General features: G+C 38.1%; 2 protein-coding genes across 2 annotated transcripts; both read right to left on the bottom strand.

Annotated features, from left to right (window-relative positions):
- Nucleotides 1-3,800: 3,800 nt before the first annotated feature.
- Nucleotides 3,801-4,824, bottom strand: LOC140176436 (uncharacterized). Its single transcript, XM_072207739.1, has 2 exons — nucleotides 4,434-4,824; nucleotides 3,801-4,365 (listed from the first exon to the last, which is right to left on the bottom strand). Exons 1-2 carry the CDS (start codon nucleotides 4,743-4,745, stop codon nucleotides 4,270-4,272), a joined length of 408 nt encoding a protein of 135 aa, XP_072063840.1. The 5' UTR covers nucleotides 4,746-4,824; the 3' UTR covers nucleotides 3,801-4,269.
- A 2,407-nt stretch (nucleotides 4,825-7,231) lies between these two features.
- Nucleotides 7,232-11,999, bottom strand: LOC112723326 (bifunctional purple acid phosphatase 26). Its single transcript, XM_025774653.2, has 10 exons — nucleotides 11,703-11,999; nucleotides 10,991-11,214; nucleotides 10,716-10,916; nucleotides 10,408-10,519; nucleotides 10,073-10,299; nucleotides 9,306-9,444; nucleotides 8,522-8,742; nucleotides 8,178-8,299; nucleotides 7,844-8,005; nucleotides 7,232-7,729 (listed from the first exon to the last, which is right to left on the bottom strand). The coding sequence occupies exons 2-10, from the start codon at nucleotides 11,153-11,155 to the stop codon at nucleotides 7,651-7,653; spliced, it is 1,428 nt and encodes a 475-aa protein (XP_025630438.1). The 5' UTR covers nucleotides 11,156-11,214; nucleotides 11,703-11,999; the 3' UTR covers nucleotides 7,232-7,650.
- Between the last annotated feature and the right edge of the window lie 6,071 nt (nucleotides 12,000-18,070).

Consider the following 18,070-nt stretch of genomic DNA (forward strand, 5'->3'; position numbering starts at 1 on the left):
CCTCCGACCTGAAAAATTTCAGGAAGCAATAGCAGTCGCAAAGCCAAAGACATTGGAAGAATTTAGGGACAAAGCGACTGGGCAAATCGAAATTGAAGAATTATGTGAAGTTTGGAGAAACGAAAGACCATTATCTTGGAAGGAAGAGGAAAAGCCTCCCAAATTTCAAAGCAAGGATCTCCTAAAGCCCAAGCACTGGTCGACTTCATCTCGGACTTTACAAATACAGAAGAAACGGTCAAGACATGGCAACTATATGTAGATGGTGCATCGAATGAAAGCGGATGTGGAGCAGCGATCCTACTAAAAGACGACACTGGCGTACAAGCCGAACAGTCAATCAAATTCCTTTTTCAAGGCACCAATAACCAAGCCAAATATGAGGTACTTCTAGCAAGCCTCAGGTTAGCAGAGAAAATAAAAGTAAAAAATATATACGTATACTGTGATTCTCTCCTCGTAGTACAACAGGTAACTGGCTATTTTCAGGTACGAGATCCACTCTTAGAAAAATATTTAACTTCGGCAAAAAACATGATACAGAATTTTCAAAATTTTGAAATATCACATGTACCCAGATAACAAAACTGTAGGGTCGATATTTTATCCAAATTAGCTACATATAAGGTAACTGATTCATCAGACAATTATATCATCTCAGACTAATAGAACCAAGTCTAGATGTCAAATCTATTCTAAGTGTGTCACAGGAAGAATATTGGCGAAGCCCATTTATTCGCTATTTGAGAACTGAAGAAATACCAGAAACAGAAAATCTGAGGTCATTTAGACACTAAGCGAGCCATTACACCATAACAAGGTATCTCCAAACCATTACTAAAATGCCTCAGCCAAGCAGATGCAGAAAATGCCATTGCCGAAGTCCACGATGGCATCTGTGGACACCACACTGGAGGTAAAAGTTTAGCCATAAAAATCCTATGGGCAGGATACTACTAGCAGACGTTACGAGAAGACTGCAGAAATAAGGTACAAAGGTGTGATGCATGCCAGAAATGCACACCACTCATTCATAGCCCACCCGAACTTACACACTTCAGATGTCAGTTGGCCTTTTCACAAATGGGGAATGGACATACTCGGACTGTTCCCGGTATCGCCAGGATAGGTAAAATTCATATTAGTAGCTATTCATTACTTTACAAAATGGATAGAAGTACAGCCACTTGCGAAAATAACGTCGGACAAGGTACAAAACTTTATTTGGAAATCCATTATATGTAGATTGGTTTACCTAGAGCAATTATTTACGATAATGGCAAGCAATTCACAGATAAGAAAATTGCTTCATTTTTAACCGATCTGCATATCAAATATCATTTTTCCTTCGTCAAGCACCCGCAAAGTAACGGACTCGCAGAGGCAGCTAACAAAGTTATTTTGCAGGCCTTAAAGAAAAAACTAACAGATGCTAAAGGACGCTGGGCCGAACTCATACCAGAAATATTGTGGAGTTATAACACAACACCACAATCCACAACAAAAGAAAGCCCATTCCAATTAGTATACGGCACAGACTGCATAATTCCCATAGAAGTCAGTTAGGGGTTGGTGCAGAATTTATAACCCACAAAATAACCGGTAAGTGTACCAGGTCGTACCAAGTAATACCTCAGGTGAGTGAGGGTCGATCCCACGGGGATTGATGGACTAAGCAACAATGATTGCGTGAATTACTTAGTTAGGCAAACAGAAAAGAGTGTTTGGGTTTCAATTGCATTAAACAGTAAATTCAGAGAATTAATAAAGCAAGCAGTAAATTGGTGTGAAGAATATATGAGTAAAACAGTTAAGGTTTTAGAGATGTTTATTTTCTGGATTAACTTTTCTTACCAACTATTTTAATCATGCAAGATTCAATTCATGGCAAACTATATGTTACTAAACCCTAATTTCTTAGACCTTTTTAATCTCCTCTAACCTTCATCAACCGCCAATTCCTTGGTCACTTGATTCCGATTAGAGGGTTAAGTTCAAAACTAGTTTATGTGCCACAAAAACCCTAATTATCCAAATATAAAAGGATCATATGTCACGTATCCCGTTAAGTCTAGATAATTAGTGATTTAGGAGAATTTGTTTTCAAGCTGTTGTTCAGGTAAATTGCTTTTTCAAGGTTTACAAGAACTCAATTTGAATAAAGGTCATACTTCCGTTTCACCCAGATTTATAAGACAAAGAACGAAAACAAATTCTTGAAATTAAAATCAATACATGAATTAAAATAGAAAAGTAATAGTATCAATTCATACAATAGACAGAGCTCCTAACCTTAACAGTAGATGCTTAGTTGCTCATGGCTCAAAGAGAAAACTAGGATTCTGAAAAACTATAAAATGCGGAATCAGGTAAGAGAGACGAAAAGAGTCTGAAGGGCTGAATCTTTTCCCTTTTATATCTAATCCTAATTAATGTAAAATATATTTTCTAAACTAAATAACATCTTTTCCTATTTTAAAATAAAATAAAGTTTAATAAGAAATTAATAAAATCTTCGCGCTAGCTCCTTGGACGAATGGGGACCACCAAATTCACTAAGGGTGGCGCCAAACTTGAGTTGAGCCAAGTTTGGCGCCATCATACCGTGTAGAATCTTGCAATTACGGTGCTTATGAAGTTAAATTTGGAAAATTCCATGTTTGACTTCACTTCAACGCCACACACTCTTTCTGATTCTTTAGCATTGGTGCCAAACTCCAAATTTCTCAAGTTTGGCTTCAATTCCACGTCATGCATTCCTGGAGGTAGGTGAGTGTGGGGCCAAACTTGGAGAATCCCAAGTTTGGCGCCACCAAGGCAGTGATTCCAGAAAAAAATATAGACTATTATATATCGTTGGAAAGCTCTAGAAGTTAGCTTTCCAATGCCGTTAGAACTGTGTCAATTGGACTTCTGTAGCTCAAGTTATGTTCATTGGAGTGCAATGAGGTCAGGATTAACAACATCATCCACTTTCTTCCTTTTCTTCTACACGAACGCTGTCAAATCTGTCCAAATATTACCTGAAATTAATCAAATTGCACACAACTCAAAGTAGCATCATAGTGGCTCAAAAATACTTAAATCTTGATTAAACTTAGTAAATTCGAATGCAAATTCACTAGGAAAAGATAGGAAAGATGCTCACGCATCAGGGGTAAACTCGAACCGAATACTTTGACAAAAGCACCAACATGGAAGCCAGATCAGCCGAGCTTGATACAATAAGCGAAGATCGATGCCTAACCGAGCTCAAACAAAGATCCATGCAATTAGCTATGCAAAGGCAGTATAACAAGAAAGTACGATCGAGAACTCTAAAACAAGGAGGCTTGGTGTTAAGGCAAATAGAAGAAGTTCGGAAACCACCAGGGCAAGGAAAATTAGCTGCGAATCGGGAGGGCCCCTTCCGATTATCCAAAGTCATTGGAAAAGGAGCTTATTGTCTCGAAATGCTAGATGGAACAGCCCTCCCCAACACTTGGAACATTTCGTCTCTGAAGATCTATTATAGCTAACTTCTCTTTGTAAACAAAGTGGGGGTGGACAGGTACTCTTTTTCCTGATCACGAGGTTTTTTCCCTAAGGAGGGTTTTACTCGGACAGGTTTTAACGAGGCCGACCACCCCACACCTTTCAAAAACTGAGAGGTCTTTGTCACATATAAATAAATCTAATCCTCTTTCTCTCTCTGATTATTATAACAAACTATACTTTGTCAGTCATTAATATCGAACCAACAAAACAAAAGTTGGAAACAACATTCATATGTATGCAACACACATCCAAAATATTCATAAAGTCAAAACCGACATCATACGTCGGACAAAGTATTCCAAAGTAAAACCGATTCAAATATCGGTACCCAAACTACAATACCAAACAAAGATAGTCATATGTTTCAAATTACAAATATCAACAATTTTTTCAAGAAGGGGGAGGAACATTCTCAGCATGGCCCTCGCCCATCTCATCTTCCACAAGCTGTCTATCAATCACGGTCTTCGTCACATCAAGTCTTCCGACATCAAACTCGGGAGAAAACAGAAGGACCTGACTAACAGCACGGTCAAACCCTACAGCAAACATTTCAAGCCCCTCTTCCTCCAGTTCATGAATTCGAGATGTCATATCACCCTTGGTCTTGTCATTTTCCTTAATCTCGGCTTGGAAGAGACAAATCTGATCCTGAAGCTTTACAATTTCCTCCTCCCCACTTTTCATCTTTGTAGTTACGTTAATAATGACGTCGTCCCTCTCCTTCACAGATCACTCTAAGCTAACCACTTTGTCCACGACAACCTGCTGCTCCGCTCCCAACAACTTGGTCGCACAACCAACACATAACAAGCGCGAAGCCACAATCTACATAACAGCTAATCAATGACGAGTACATATCAAACACAAATTTATAAAGCAAAAAATTCACTAACCTGGATGAATTTTTCCATTCCTTCTACACCAGTTCGCCAAGTCAGCCGCATATCCCCAGAATAATGGGAAACTCGGTCAGCAAGCTCACCAATAGGAAATTGGTAGCTCCAAAGGGACTGGGGATTCACTCCCTCAATAAACCTGTGAAGTCTTTTCTGCCTCTCGAATACCAATTTATCACCAACTACGACATCCATACCTTCTTTGGATATGACTTCCAAAGACTTATCCGACTCATCTCTCTTCCTCTTTAAAGATACAGAACGTTGAGCAGCAGAATGAGCAGCGTCTCCACCAGTTTCCTTCACCATTCCAGAACCACTACCAACTTTTTCCTTTTTCCGACTCAAAAAGGATTGGAGCCGAGAAGTGTTCAGGTGAGACACTCGTCCACCTACAAGAAACAACAACAATACGTCAACAATCAGAAATCATTAAAAATAAAAACACAGGTTCAGAATTACCTATATATGCTTTCAACCCTTCTTTATCATTTTCCTTCTCAAAACGTAACAAATCAGGAATAGACAAGTATTCACCAGCAGCAAAATTTTCTATTAGAAAATCTAAAAAGAGGTCTTCTTCCTCGCTCCTCTCAGTAGTCTCAAGAATCTGCATTGGCTCCGAGCACCAATACAGAGGATAATTCTCTATCAGTTCACTATCTAAATAAAAAGGGTACTCGGTCTCTAAAGATTGAACCTTTACAAACAAGGATTTAAAGTTTCTAAAGGAAGACTTATACAAAAGAAAAATGGAGCGTCCGGAAAAACTACAGAGAAAAACCCAAAGGCCCTTCCGCACTCCCTTTGATTGAAATAAAGAAAAGAAAACATTTAGAGAAGAGGAAAACTCCAGAAAATCCATCAAACATTCATACGCACGCAAAAATGTCCAGGAATTAGGGTGTAATTGCGAGGGAGCACAATTAAGTTGAGTCAAGACTTTGCATTCAAAATAAAAAAAAGGGGAATTGCACATGCAACTCAGTAAAGCAAGGAGTATACATGTAGAAATACTCCCAATTAGAGGTGTTCGCGGTGCGGTTTGGATCGATTTTGAGTGAAAAACGCATCCGACCTGAACACTAATTTTACTTGCGTTGCGGTTTGGATTGGATGTTTTTTTTTTTTTTTTTAAATATGATCCGATCCGCTCCAATTTCAAGCGGTTTGGATTGGATTGGATTTTCGGTTTTGTAAATTAAAAAAATTAAATACATATAACAAGTCTCAACATCAAATTTTAAATAATCAACAATGATATAACAAGTCTCAATAATATCTCAAAAAGCTAACAATAACATAATAATAAAAATAAAATTATAAGTTAGTTAAAATAAATAAATAAATAACATTTTGAACATAAAATATTTATTAAATAATAATAATACATGAATAATATAAAAATGTATAACGAATTGAACATGTTATAAGTATAATTGTAAATATAATAATAAAATAATAATATTATAGTACATTGTCCGGTTTGGATTGGATTAGATCGGTTATGAAAAATAGATCTGAAATCCGATCCGATCCAGCGGTTTGCAAAAAATAGAATCCAATCAAATCCAAATTAGTGCGGTTTTAATCGATTTTCGGTTTGAATTGGATTGGATGAACGGTTTAATTTGGATCGTTTTAGATTTGAACACTCCTACTCTTGATCCCCCTCCTTTCGCAGACTCTCTCCTCACTAGCACAGGAGAGAAGTTCAACGCAAATCCCTGACCCTTCCCTAGCAAGCTTCAGAGCTTCCAGCTCACGAAGCAACTCGGCATCACAGTACGATGACGCGCGAATCTTCACATCAACATGAACCGAATGGTAGAGATTTTTCTTGTTCACTTCAACTACTGTGACTTTGTCTTTTTCCTTTTCTCTAACCATTTCTTTTCGAAAAAAACTGAGACAAAGAAAGTGACAAGAAGGGGAGAAAACAAACCTTTTGAAAACATATCCTTTTCCCCACTCAAGCAAAAACGATCTGACTCGTGCATTGTATTTCTTCCCAATGAGAAAACGGCAATAAAATTTAATTGCAATCCACTAATTTAGAGGAAAGTTAAAAACTAAAACTGTCTACATACCCAATACAAACAGTCCGTATCCCAATTGGTCAAACAATTTATTACAGCCCAGTTAACAAGGTAAACCATTATTAAATCCCATTTTTTCTTTTTAAAACCGTTACATATCTAATAAAATTATGAACAAAAATAAAACCCAAGCTTGAAAAGTCAGCAACGAGCGTTGAGTTTGAGGGCTACAATACTTACTATTAAGCACCGAGGTATAACTGTACAGAGTAAACTCAACTTGTTAAACTACATTTTTCAAGTCAAGCTTGGGGCTATGTACTATATCCCTAGTACATCGGATGAACCGAGTTATATCTCGGCACGTTAAACTACATTTAAAAATTAAAACGACCCTATCCTAACAAACCACTCTCTATGATCTCGCCCCAAAATTGGTCACGAAAATCTTGGCTCAAGCTGATGGCTCATTCAGTACCAACCAATCTATAAATCAGGAATAAGGTTGACGACGAGCACTAGATCATCCAGCACACCAAACTTACTGATTATACATTCATTTTCTTAAGTGATCCTTCACTGACTTGAGCATCGGAGTCCTTTTTGCAGGTACCACGCTTGAGTCCGAATTCACGAGGATACTCCAAATCTAGATCGAGCTGTTAGGCGCTCCGGGTTAACACCAGACCAACATATAGTTTAGAAAGAGTATCCTTTCCATAATAATAATAATAATAATAATAATAATAATAATAATAATAATAAAAGCAGTTGAATTGAATTTTATATGCACGTCCCCGTTACATTACACTTGAAGTAAGGTATAATTACCTTGACGCAAAACGTTGATTATTTTCCCTCCCTCAGTCCTCATCTCCAAAAGTCCAAATAGTAACACTAATTAAAAATTTAAAACAAGTATGGACTCGTGACTGGTGACTTGATCATCCTTCTACTTAGTACACAGAATAGTAATTTGGTTTAGGCTTTTTCCTCTTCAGCTGCAATCTTGTGATCTCACAATCATTAGCGTGATAAGCAGACGCTTATTACATTTCTAAAGACCTGTATTTCACTCATCCCAAAACTATTGAGCAGAATATACTAGCGAGCGAGCGTTTTTGACTTTATTCTTCTTCACTACCCCCAACACATGCATTCTTCGAGCTACTCTCTTAGATGGTGGTAATTGTATCTGCATCAAATAGCCTCACTAGAAGATGCTTGTTCAGCTTTCTTCGCCTATGACTTCCCCTGTAAATACAACAAATGGGAATTATCATATGGCTTTCACATAAATGTAACATAATAAGCCTCATAACAAGAAGATGCATCATTCATTTACAGATTAGTGAAAAATGAACCTACCAATACTGGTTATGCAACACGAATGAGTCAGTTTTGACTTTCTTGCCATCATCATTGCGATTCCAGTGGTAGACAGCATGGGTCCTATTCATTATTTCCAAAGTGGAGTGTCCATAGCTGGCTTCTCGAAACGCAGAGTATTGAGGCTGTGGTTCCGTAAACCTTGGCCAATAAAAGGTTTGAAAATTGAAAATTACATTACATCATTGATAAACGATTACAAAGGACACGAACCTTGAAGAGATTAACTAGAAATGAAAGCAAATATTAAGTGATCTTTTTTTGAACAAGATTAGCTGCCTATACTGGACAAAGTCAAAGCATTTTAACTCACCTTGAAGCAAGACCTTCTTGATTTCCTCCATCTCCAACTGTTATGTAAATAGGTGCTGATTTGTCCGGTACGGGATACCGGTGACCGCTGGTGATGTTGTAGTCAACATTGGAGTAACGATACTGAAAATGCGGGCGAAAAAAAAAAATTGACTATTGAGTATATGGTAAGATATCACAAGGGTACAACACTTAAGTATAATTTATTTTTTTTCCGAAAATATCAATATTCTCTATGCTAGACTGCTAGTATCTCCAAAATCATGTATTCACATGCTATCTATCGTTTGGGTAGTGCAAGGACAAAAACCATATCAGGAAAAGAAAAAAGGGTAGAAACCATACTGATCTTTCATAAGCATGAACATGACCAGCAAAGATCACATCAACTTTATGATCGATGAACCAGCTCTCGAAAGCTGCTCGCATGCTTTCACCCTCCATGTAATGCGCTTCATTACTGTTGTAGAGTGGCACATGCATTAGAACAATGAGCCAAGGTGTCTTCTCCCTATCAACTCGATTGAGCTCATCTTTGAGCCAAGTCCACTGAGGTGTGTACTTCACTGTCATGACATATCAATATTGTTAGGAATATGTGTATATATATATATATATATATATATAGAGTACACTCTACAATAACATTTTGAAAAAGAACAGCAAGTACAGCAAAAGATCGCAGTTCTTTTGCAACTAGTACAGATGGGCTCTTACTATATGATACTTTTAAGGCTGAAAAAACATAAAAAAGTGGGTCACCAACATTGTTAAAGATAAACTAACAACTAATCAGGTCACTTTCTTTTTAAGTTATCAAGAGGACTTTTTTTTCGTAAATTTAGAATGAAGATAGAAGCATTTGCTCCTTATTGCTCTACATCATGCATAGTTTCACCTAACACATGCTTTTTATGGTTATGAACACTATAAAACCCAAGTTGCGAAACTATGTAGTAGAATATAACAGATAACCAGCTTTTTTTTTTTTTTGTCAAGAGTGAGAGATTAGGGATTTCGTGACATCATAGATACATAGCATTTTTCATAACAGTGTGGTTCAAGATCATAGACAGATAATCAACATGTACAGAAAATCAATAAATAGATAAAAGAGGAGATTTGTTACCAAAAGGTGAGTAGCTGGATATCACAATAATATGAGCAGATGCACGCCGGATTGCATACCAGAGGGGGCTGCTGCTTTTGGAGGCCAAATAAGGAGTAGGAAATCGGTTAAGAAAATTCCTGAAAGGAACAACTTCTCCCTGCACATGCATATGTATTGAGGAATATTAGGCCAGGTCTATAACATCCAATGCAAAGATTTTGAAATTTTGAAACATTTGCATCAAGAGAAAATGGAAGTTTTATGATTTAGAACATTTGAAACATTTGCAACAAACCTCATGAAATTTACTTTATCAACACAAAACTATTGGGTCTGAGCAACAAAACAGTCAATGGCTTTTTCTGTATAAAATAAGTATTAATCATATTAAATTTGCTACAAAACCACAGAAAATAGCAAGGGTGGCACGAAACAAAAAAGACATCTAGCTCAAACCATAGTTTGCATTTAGTAAATATGCATGCATCAATATCAGTTCAGCTTTGCGATGTAAGAGAACATCACTGGAAAATAAAATATGATTCTATGGGTAAAAATCCCACATCAGTCAAGAAAATGATCACACAGTTCCCCTGTTCCAGACATGGTAGTTTAGTTGTAGGATAGAGTGCACTTTTTCACATACCCTCCAATAGATAAAAAAGAAAAGGGCCACAGTTAGAGTTTACTATTCTATAGGTGCATAAAGTAATCACTTCATTTTACTCTACCAGTGCAGAAAAGAATAACCAATACTCATCCCAGACTCAGGTTAGTACTCTTACCATATAGGGCATGTAATCTATTTCATGATTTCCAGCAGACCAAATCCATGGTTGATATGCTGTACTTTTTTCAACAAACCGGCCCCATGTATCCCACCGCTGACCAACATCATTGTACTGATACCTATCAGCATAAGAAAGATCCCCAACAAACAGCACAGTCTCGGCTCCGCTCTCAATGTAGTGATCAAGTGTGGAAAGCGAATTAAATGTCTGGCCCAAATCACCTGCAATGTGCATACGATAATTTATTTATGAATGAATCTAAAATCCAGGATGTAAAAACCATGTTGTAGTTGAACAAAAATGGGAAAAAAAAAAAAAAGACAACTTACCAATGATTCCAAATTTGTAGGGAGCATCTGGCCCAACTTTGGGAGGTGTTTTGAACCAAAAATCTCGAGAAGAATCACCACTTCCTATTCTGTAATAGTATTTAGTGTCATACTGAAAAGGGGAGATCAATGAAAATTAAATGAACAAAAGCTACAATGTGAGATGATAATTATACAAAGATAGTGTAATCTTATGAAAGTTAAAACACATGACAAGAGCTGGATTTTCGTCCTCAAATTTTAATTTTGACACTGCAATGGAATGCCGCTGATGATAGTTCTACTTTCTAATTTGATCAAAATATTACCTCAAGATCTTCAATAAGGCACTGATGAATGAAACCAGACTTGTATTGATAGAAAGTGTAGTTTGTAAATGAGCCATCTGCAGAATCATGAAGTTTATTCTCTGATGTTCCATATTGCACTTTGCAGGATCCTGGTTCATCAGTTGTCACCCAGGAGATGATCACTGCTTTTCCATCATAGTCACCTTGGGTGATATGTACCTAAACAGATTTAATTAAGGCAGCGAGTCATTAGCTTATAACATTATCATCATTAATATTATTTCAAAACTTACTTGTTGAGGTGCATTGTAACCCTTTGGAACTGCAAATGCTTCATGGTCGAGGGGGATGTCCTTGGATGGATACTCTGAGCGAACGAAAGAGCTTGTGATCCTGGCACTCCCATCTTTGACAGAGCTGAGGAACACAAAGGAAGCTAGGAAAAAATGAAGCAACATCGTTGTAGCTGGTGAAGCAACCCTTGCCTTTAGTCCTTTACCAGCCTCGAGAGCTTAAACTACATACATTCAAAAATCAAATGAAATTCATTTTTAACTGTACAGTAATACAGTGTTAAGAGTTTGTTAAGTTCATGTTGAATTAGGTCTGGGAATGACTTGCTTTATCGAAATATAAACCTTTTCTACAGAATTCTCTCGAGACTGTAATTAGTTAGATTTGATTAGCATTTCCTTGAATCCACTAAAGAGAAGGTAGCATTTTTTTCCAACTGAGATGCAGAAAGCAATTCCTAAATCCCTAACTAATAATAATACGAATATGAGGGAGGCAAGAGAGTTAGCATTTTTTAGAAACAAAGGCGGGTGAGGTTGAATAAACATTCCATGTCGAAAACAGAGATAATCGCAATCATTGAAGAAAGAATAATTAAAAGGAATGGGAGGTATTAATGAGGATTATGACTTCATTGAAGATGCTATTCCGATCCTATAATTGCATAGCAGTGATTAGGAAAAACGCGGAGAGGGAGGGCGAGGTGGTTACCTTTGGATCAAAGAAGCATTTGCAGAGAAGATGTAGAAGAATGAAGAAGTAGAAGGAGTGTATTGAAAGGGAAGAGGAAGAATTGAGAAGCCTTCAAGCCCTCTGGTTTTGGGCTTTAGGTCGGTGTAAGGTATTGGGAACCGGAATGAGACACGACTGCACGAGCAAGTGGTTAACGTGAAACGGAGGATAGCACACGCGCCTCTTTCTCATTCGTCCAAACTTTCCGGCTTACTCTGTCACATTCCCTCTCTTAAATCTTAATCTTCTTCATCATTGCTGACGCACACTTCAAATACACAAAATACAAACATTTTAATTAATAAAATACTGACATGTAAATGACATGGTGAATTTTTAGATGAGAAATATTAGGCATCAGTAATTTTTATAATTTGTAGTCATTAAATAATCATGAATGATAGTTTTAATGGTGTGAAATTGGTTTGGGATTTCATTCAATGACTCATTTTTTTTTGCTGGTTACATACTGACCAGAATTTAACAAAATTGCTGGTCACCTAGACTTTCCCTTAATAAATAGTCATATATATTTGATTAAACGAGTTAATTGAATTTGCAATTAAACTTTGAATTCGTGTTTAAATTTAAAATTGTCTTAAATTTATTTTGAATTTAATAATTATTATTTTTGAGGTATTGTTTTGTGATAAATTGATGATGTAGTTAGACAGAAATCAGATTAAATTTGTAAATATTATTTTTTTTATCTGATCTCTAAATATAATTAAAACGATATTGTTTTAAATATGGAGAGAAATTTAATATGTTGGTATTATTGTGTCTTTGTTTTTCACAAAATTTCTTCTTTTTTTTCTCTTAATCCTTGCAGCTACTTAGCAATTGTTAGTGCTGTCACTGCAGGAGCAATTTTTCAACGTAAATTGGCTTAAATAGATATTACAATTTTCTCACATTCGAAGTTCTCATGCCCTGTCTTTCTTCTTTTTTTTCGCCTTCGATCTCCACTCCATTTATTGCCACCTAATCACTCCTAAAATCAACCCCTCTCTTTTCAACGAGAGCATTTAATCTTGCCATTAGACATACTTCCATCCCTGCTACCCCAAATTCTCTCCCATCGGCCGTTGATGCTGTGTTGTCAGGGGTGAATGCGGATCGGATCGGATATGATCAAAATCTATATCCGATCCGCACTAAAATTATCGGATCAGATCCAATATCTGCGATTTTTAAGTTTAGATCTGATCCAATCCGATCCACACATTTGCAGATCAGATCTCGAATATATCCGCAAAATATATAAATATTTTAAAAAGCTTATTTTTATTTAAAATACTATTTTTTTACTGTTTTAAACATGTTTACTCTTAAAATATTATTAAATATATTTTTCTTAAATAATAAAAATAAAATCATACAACATATATGATAATTGTTAGTTGAAATAAAATATAAAAAAATATTTACTTATTTATTTATTTATTTGTTCAAATTCACGGATATGCGGATCGGATTGATATTCGCAATTTCTAGATCAGATTCAGATAAATACCGCAAATATGCGGATCAGATTCGATCCATGAACACCCCGCTGGCCTCCTCTCCGCTGCTAAGCTACCTTTTCTCTCCCTTTCCATGACTGTTGGTTGTCTACCTTCCTTTCCTTCATATACAACATATGGGTTAGAGTGGATTTGGAATTTCCAGTGGCGACGAGAGTTATTTCAATGGAAGCTGGAACTAGTAAACTAGTTTCATGCGGTTCTGCAATCCGTGAAACTGACAACTGAGAGAGAGGACATGGTGGTCTGGAAATTTGATAAAAAGGTGTTTATTCTACTAACTCTTTTGTGCAGATATTGTAGGTAGAGGTACTTTCGGCAAATATTACAAGCTATAGCTTCACTAGTATTATTTGGAGAGGATTCGTCCGACCAAGGGTTGAGTTGTTTACTTGGTTTGCACTGGTTGGTACGGTGAATACAAGGGAAAGACGGTGTAGATTAGGTGTTATTGGCCAGAATGATAACATGTATGTTTTATGTTATAATTCTGTTGAAAACTACATTTCACTTGTTCATTGGTTGTGAGCTCACTTAACAAGGGTGGTGTGCTTGGTTGTTCGCTCTTGGAAGGATATGAACTATTCCAAGTACGCTCAAGCATCACTATGAAAGTTAAACGGATATATCAGCGAGAAAGATGGAACGGAAGTGGTGGTTGGTTGGCTTTCTTGCGGTCATCTGGACTAAAAAGAAATGATAGAATCTTCAAAAATCAAGGTTTAAGTGTGGTGGATATTATTAACAAATCCTTTACAAGTTACGATGAGTGGATTAGTGGTGAATCATGTGGTTGTTGATGACAATGCCAAAAATGGCTAGGGGTTGTTATTTTTAAGGTCATGATTTTTGTTTCTTTTCTTTTGCTCTATTTTATTGTGTTGAGTTTTTTTTACTTTAAAAAAAATTCTAATTAAACATATGAAATTATTTAATGATTTATAATGCTATTTTTATAAAAAGATGTCATCATAGAGTATTTATTTTTTAATTATTGTAATTGAATTATTATTTTTTGTCAATAAAGTTACAGTTTTATTTTTTATTTTTGGGTATTCATCAATGTTGCATTTTTTCAAGATAAAAAACTGATGGTTGATAAAATCAACTTTATATAAACATATATGAGAGTTTTTATTTTTCTGTAAACACAAGATTTGATACACGTATCTCTTCTATAGAACTTGAAAAAAGAAAAAACGGCAAAAAATAATAAAAAGTTAATATAATTGTTACGGTGGGTAACCAGAGATTAGTGGGTCGGATGACGTTGGTTGGCTCAAACGCGTGAGGGAGGTGGCTATCGAGTGCACCTGAAACTCGGTGTTCCTCCGTCCGACTTGTGCGTGTGGAAGAATGGGGGGTGGTACCTGCAATGACACTCCAATGCCTAAGTTAGCAAGAGTGTGAGCAAGTTGAGAATGTATTGGGACTTAGTGATACCTGAGGGATGTCAGGGTATTTATAGTGGTGAACCAATAACCACCGCTGAAGTAGTGCCACCTTTTTAGGTGGATAACCGTTCCCATATCTTAGGGAGGTTAAGATATGGCTCTATGAAGTGGTTAGAGAGTTTCTAGGGGCAGTTACTCATTCGAATGAGTGTTATCTGCCAGCTAACCCTCGTATCCGACTTCTTTGGAGCAGGTCGTGTTCAGTACCGACTTCTGGGGATGAAGGCTGGTACTGGGGGAGGGCCAACCCCTTTGGGTTGGGCTTCTTTGCTTGGATCCTGGGCCCTATTTATTGGGCCAGGGTATGAACAGTGCCCCTACTCGAGCCCAATTTATTTTTAAGAGTTGGGTTCGAGTATTCAACTCGGGGTCATAGCCGATTTGTGAGAGGACCGACGTGATGGTTTGAAAACCGACGTGATTTTTCGTGACCTTTTGGTTCTGACAGTTACGTCCAATCAAGCGTCGTGTCCGTTAGGGGTGTGCGTAGGGATTTAATAGCCTTGGTAACGGTGCATCTTCATTAATGATTGCCCCGATTTTACCGTTATGCCCCTAACGTTCTTATAAATATTTTCCCTCTCTTTCGTTGTTTCGTTTCTGCGATCTTTCAAATTTTCCTTGCATTCGTTCGTGCTGCGTTCTTGCGTCTTCGAAGGCTTTTTGCTTCCAACCCTTATTTCCGGATAAAGGTTAGTTCTTTAATATGCCTTTGTAGATAAATTTGATTTGTAGACTTTAGTTTCGCATCCTCCTCCCTTTAGAGACCGTGTTGGTGATTTTTCTTTTCCCCTTGTAGGTTTGTTACCCCTTTTTTATAAAAAGAAATGGCTTCTGTAGATGCTCTCTCTCACTGGGTTGATGTCACGGTCTTAGGGGAGGAGCCCTCAGTCGATTCTGAGTTCATTACCAACCTTCGCACTCATCACAGAATTTGTACTTCTGAGGATGACGAACCAAAATACGAATTGGTAGTCCCGGGTCCTGAAGACCGGGTTTGTTTTGGAAGAGTCGATGAGGCGGCCCCTCATTTTTTCTTTATGTATGAGTGCATGATCACCCGTTTGGGTGTTTTTCTTCCTTTTTCGAATTTTGAGATATCTGTTTTGCGTCACTGTCGAGTCGCTCCCACCCAGCTTCACCCCAACTCTTGGGGTTTTTTGAAAATTTATCAATTTGTCAGCCAGGCTTTAGAGTTCCCGACTTCTTTAAAGATTTTTTTCCATCTTTTCCATATGACAAAACCCTTCAGTGGGCTAAACAATAAACAACAGTGGGTGTCGTTCCGAGCCATACAAGGTCGGAGACTTTTTACCCTTTTTGACGAGTCCTTTCATGACTTCAAGAACTACTTTTTCAAAGTGCAAGCTGTAGAGGGTCACCACCCCTTTTTCCTGGATGATAATTCTTCTCCCCGATTTCCTTTATATTGGCTGGAGGCCTCCCCTTGCGAGAAATATGGTCTGGATGACTTAAATGAGGTAGAAGCAGCCATTGTGGGGTTCCTCCGAGAAGCGTGGGGGAGGGCCCCATACTTGGATACTAAAAAATTTCTCCAGGGGTCGCCGACCTTTGTCCAGTCACAATTAGGTAGCTTTTTGTGTTTCTTGCTTATTTCCGACTTGCAATTTCTTTTACCGACTTTGTCTGATTTTAGCTACCAATTTGTCTTTGCAGAGATGGCAAAGAAAAACGCTCAAGAGTCTTACCAGAGGGTTCAGGAAGCCAAGGCAAAGTCTCGAGCCAGGTCTGGAGGTGTTAGGACGGTTGTCTCTCCCCCTCCTCCTCCTCGGAACGTTGGGACTCCTTCTCAACCTATTGTAATTTCTTCCTCTGCTTCTTCTCTGCCACCCCCTCCCATCCGACCTACTCCCGAACCAGAGCCAAAGAAGCGCAAGACCTTAGAGTCTGGTGCTTCTGGTGAGGCGGACGCTCTTGCGTTCGTCCTAAAGAACATCTATCCTCATGCTCGTATGAGTATGGATGATGTTTCTGTTCGGCACTACCTCACTACTGTGGTTGAGGAGAGTCTCAAGACGGCAGGGGTTTGTGGCAAACTCTTGGATATATTTGAGAAGACTCCCATCAGCTCTTTAGGGACGACCTCGAGGGTCGAGGAGCTGGAGGGTAGGCTTCGTATATATCAGGAGCATGAGAAGGAGTTGGAGGGGAAAGTCGCCAAACTGGAGGGGGAGAGGAACAGCCTCCGAGAGAAGGGGCAGAAGTTGCAAGCCCAATGCAACATGGAGGTGGAGTTGAGGAAGGCAGCGCAAGCCAGCTACAATAGTTTATTTGCTGATCTTGTGTCTGTAAAGAACGACTTACTGAACGCTCGGAAGGCCTACACCGAGTTGGAGGACTCTATTGCGGATGGTGCTGATGAGGCCTGGAGGATTTTCAAGGAACAGGTCGGAGTTATTGCTCCTGACTTGGACCTTTCTCCTTTGGACCCTGATAAGGTTGTTATTGATGGTGCCATCGTGGATCCTCCTGCCCCCATAGTGGAATCTGAGTCTGATTTAAAGACTCGGGGGCAGAGGATCGTAGAGTCCCCTCCTCGCTCTAAGGACGCTCCGAGTTCTTCTACCGTTCCTCCGACTTCCTCTTCAACTCCTGCTCCTGGCGTTCCCCCTGACTCTGCTGGTGGTGATCTTCTAAAAAAGTGATTTTGGCTATTGGGGCCCGGCCTGTGGGCCCCTTTTTAAACTCTTTATATTTATTTGTTGGTGTTTTGAACAATTTTTGGCCTTTTAAGGTCGTAAACAAAACAGTAATGCCCTTTTTTAATAGGGGTTTAATTTAGCGTTAAATAAATGCCCTTTTTGGATAAGGGCTTTGAGTTACCTTATGCGCGCATGCTTTTCGTGGTTCCTTTGACTCTTTGATCTTTTCTGGAGAAAACCTTTTCTTTGGGACTTGCCTGCTTTTCTGAATTTCCTTGATTCTCAAGGCAGCCTTTTTCTTAGTTTTTCCTTATCTCTTTTTGTTATTCCTAGTACTCAATTTTGTTTTATTGAGTTTTTCGTGACTTAGGCTACTTTTGCGATTCATTTTAATTTTACTCGGTTTCGCATTCCGCCCTGTGAGTCGGACTGATCCCGAGTTTATCATGATCGACTTCTATAGCCTCTTTACACCGACTTGTACCTCGTCGTTTTATCCTGACGACCATCTAGGTCGGTTCATGGGATTTTTACGTTTTGTCGAGCTTAAATCGGCGCGTTTCGTAGAAAGAAAATAAAAAGGGAATTTTGAAAGAGATATTTAAAATGAAAGAGTTCTTTATTAATTGAGGAGGTACCTTATTGCTACTAAGGGCTTTTGCTAATTTGTTTCCCTTAGCCCCTACTGTGATGCCTCGTTAAAA

The sequence above is a fragment of the Arachis hypogaea genome, chromosome 11 (assembly GCF_003086295.3).
Source record: "Arachis hypogaea cultivar Tifrunner chromosome 11, arahy.Tifrunner.gnm2.J5K5, whole genome shotgun sequence".
Taxonomy (NCBI): Eukaryota; Viridiplantae; Streptophyta; class Magnoliopsida; order Fabales; family Fabaceae; genus Arachis; species Arachis hypogaea.

Bases quoted from the DNA above. Each gene is read 5' to 3' on its own strand.
- LOC140176436 (XM_072207739.1), bottom strand. From the start codon at position 4,745: ATGGTGAAGGAAACTGGTGGAGACGCTGCTCATTCTGCTGCTCAACGT. The intron at 4,366-4,433 runs GTTAGTGAATTT...GCTGTTATGTAG, and splicing joins GAATGGAAAAATTCATCCAG to ATTGTGGCTTCGCGCTTGTT.
- LOC112723326 (XM_025774653.2), bottom strand. From the start codon at position 11,155: ATGTTGCTTCATTTTTTCCTAGCTTCCTTTGTGTTCCTCAGCTCTGTC. The intron at 10,520-10,715 runs GTAATATTTTGA...TCCCCTTTTCAG, and splicing joins GCCTTATTGAAGATCTTGAG to TATGACACTAAATACTATTA. The intron at 8,743-9,305 runs GTAACAAATCTC...ATGTCATGACAG, and splicing joins ATCCAGCTACTCACCTTTTG to TGAAGTACACACCTCAGTGG.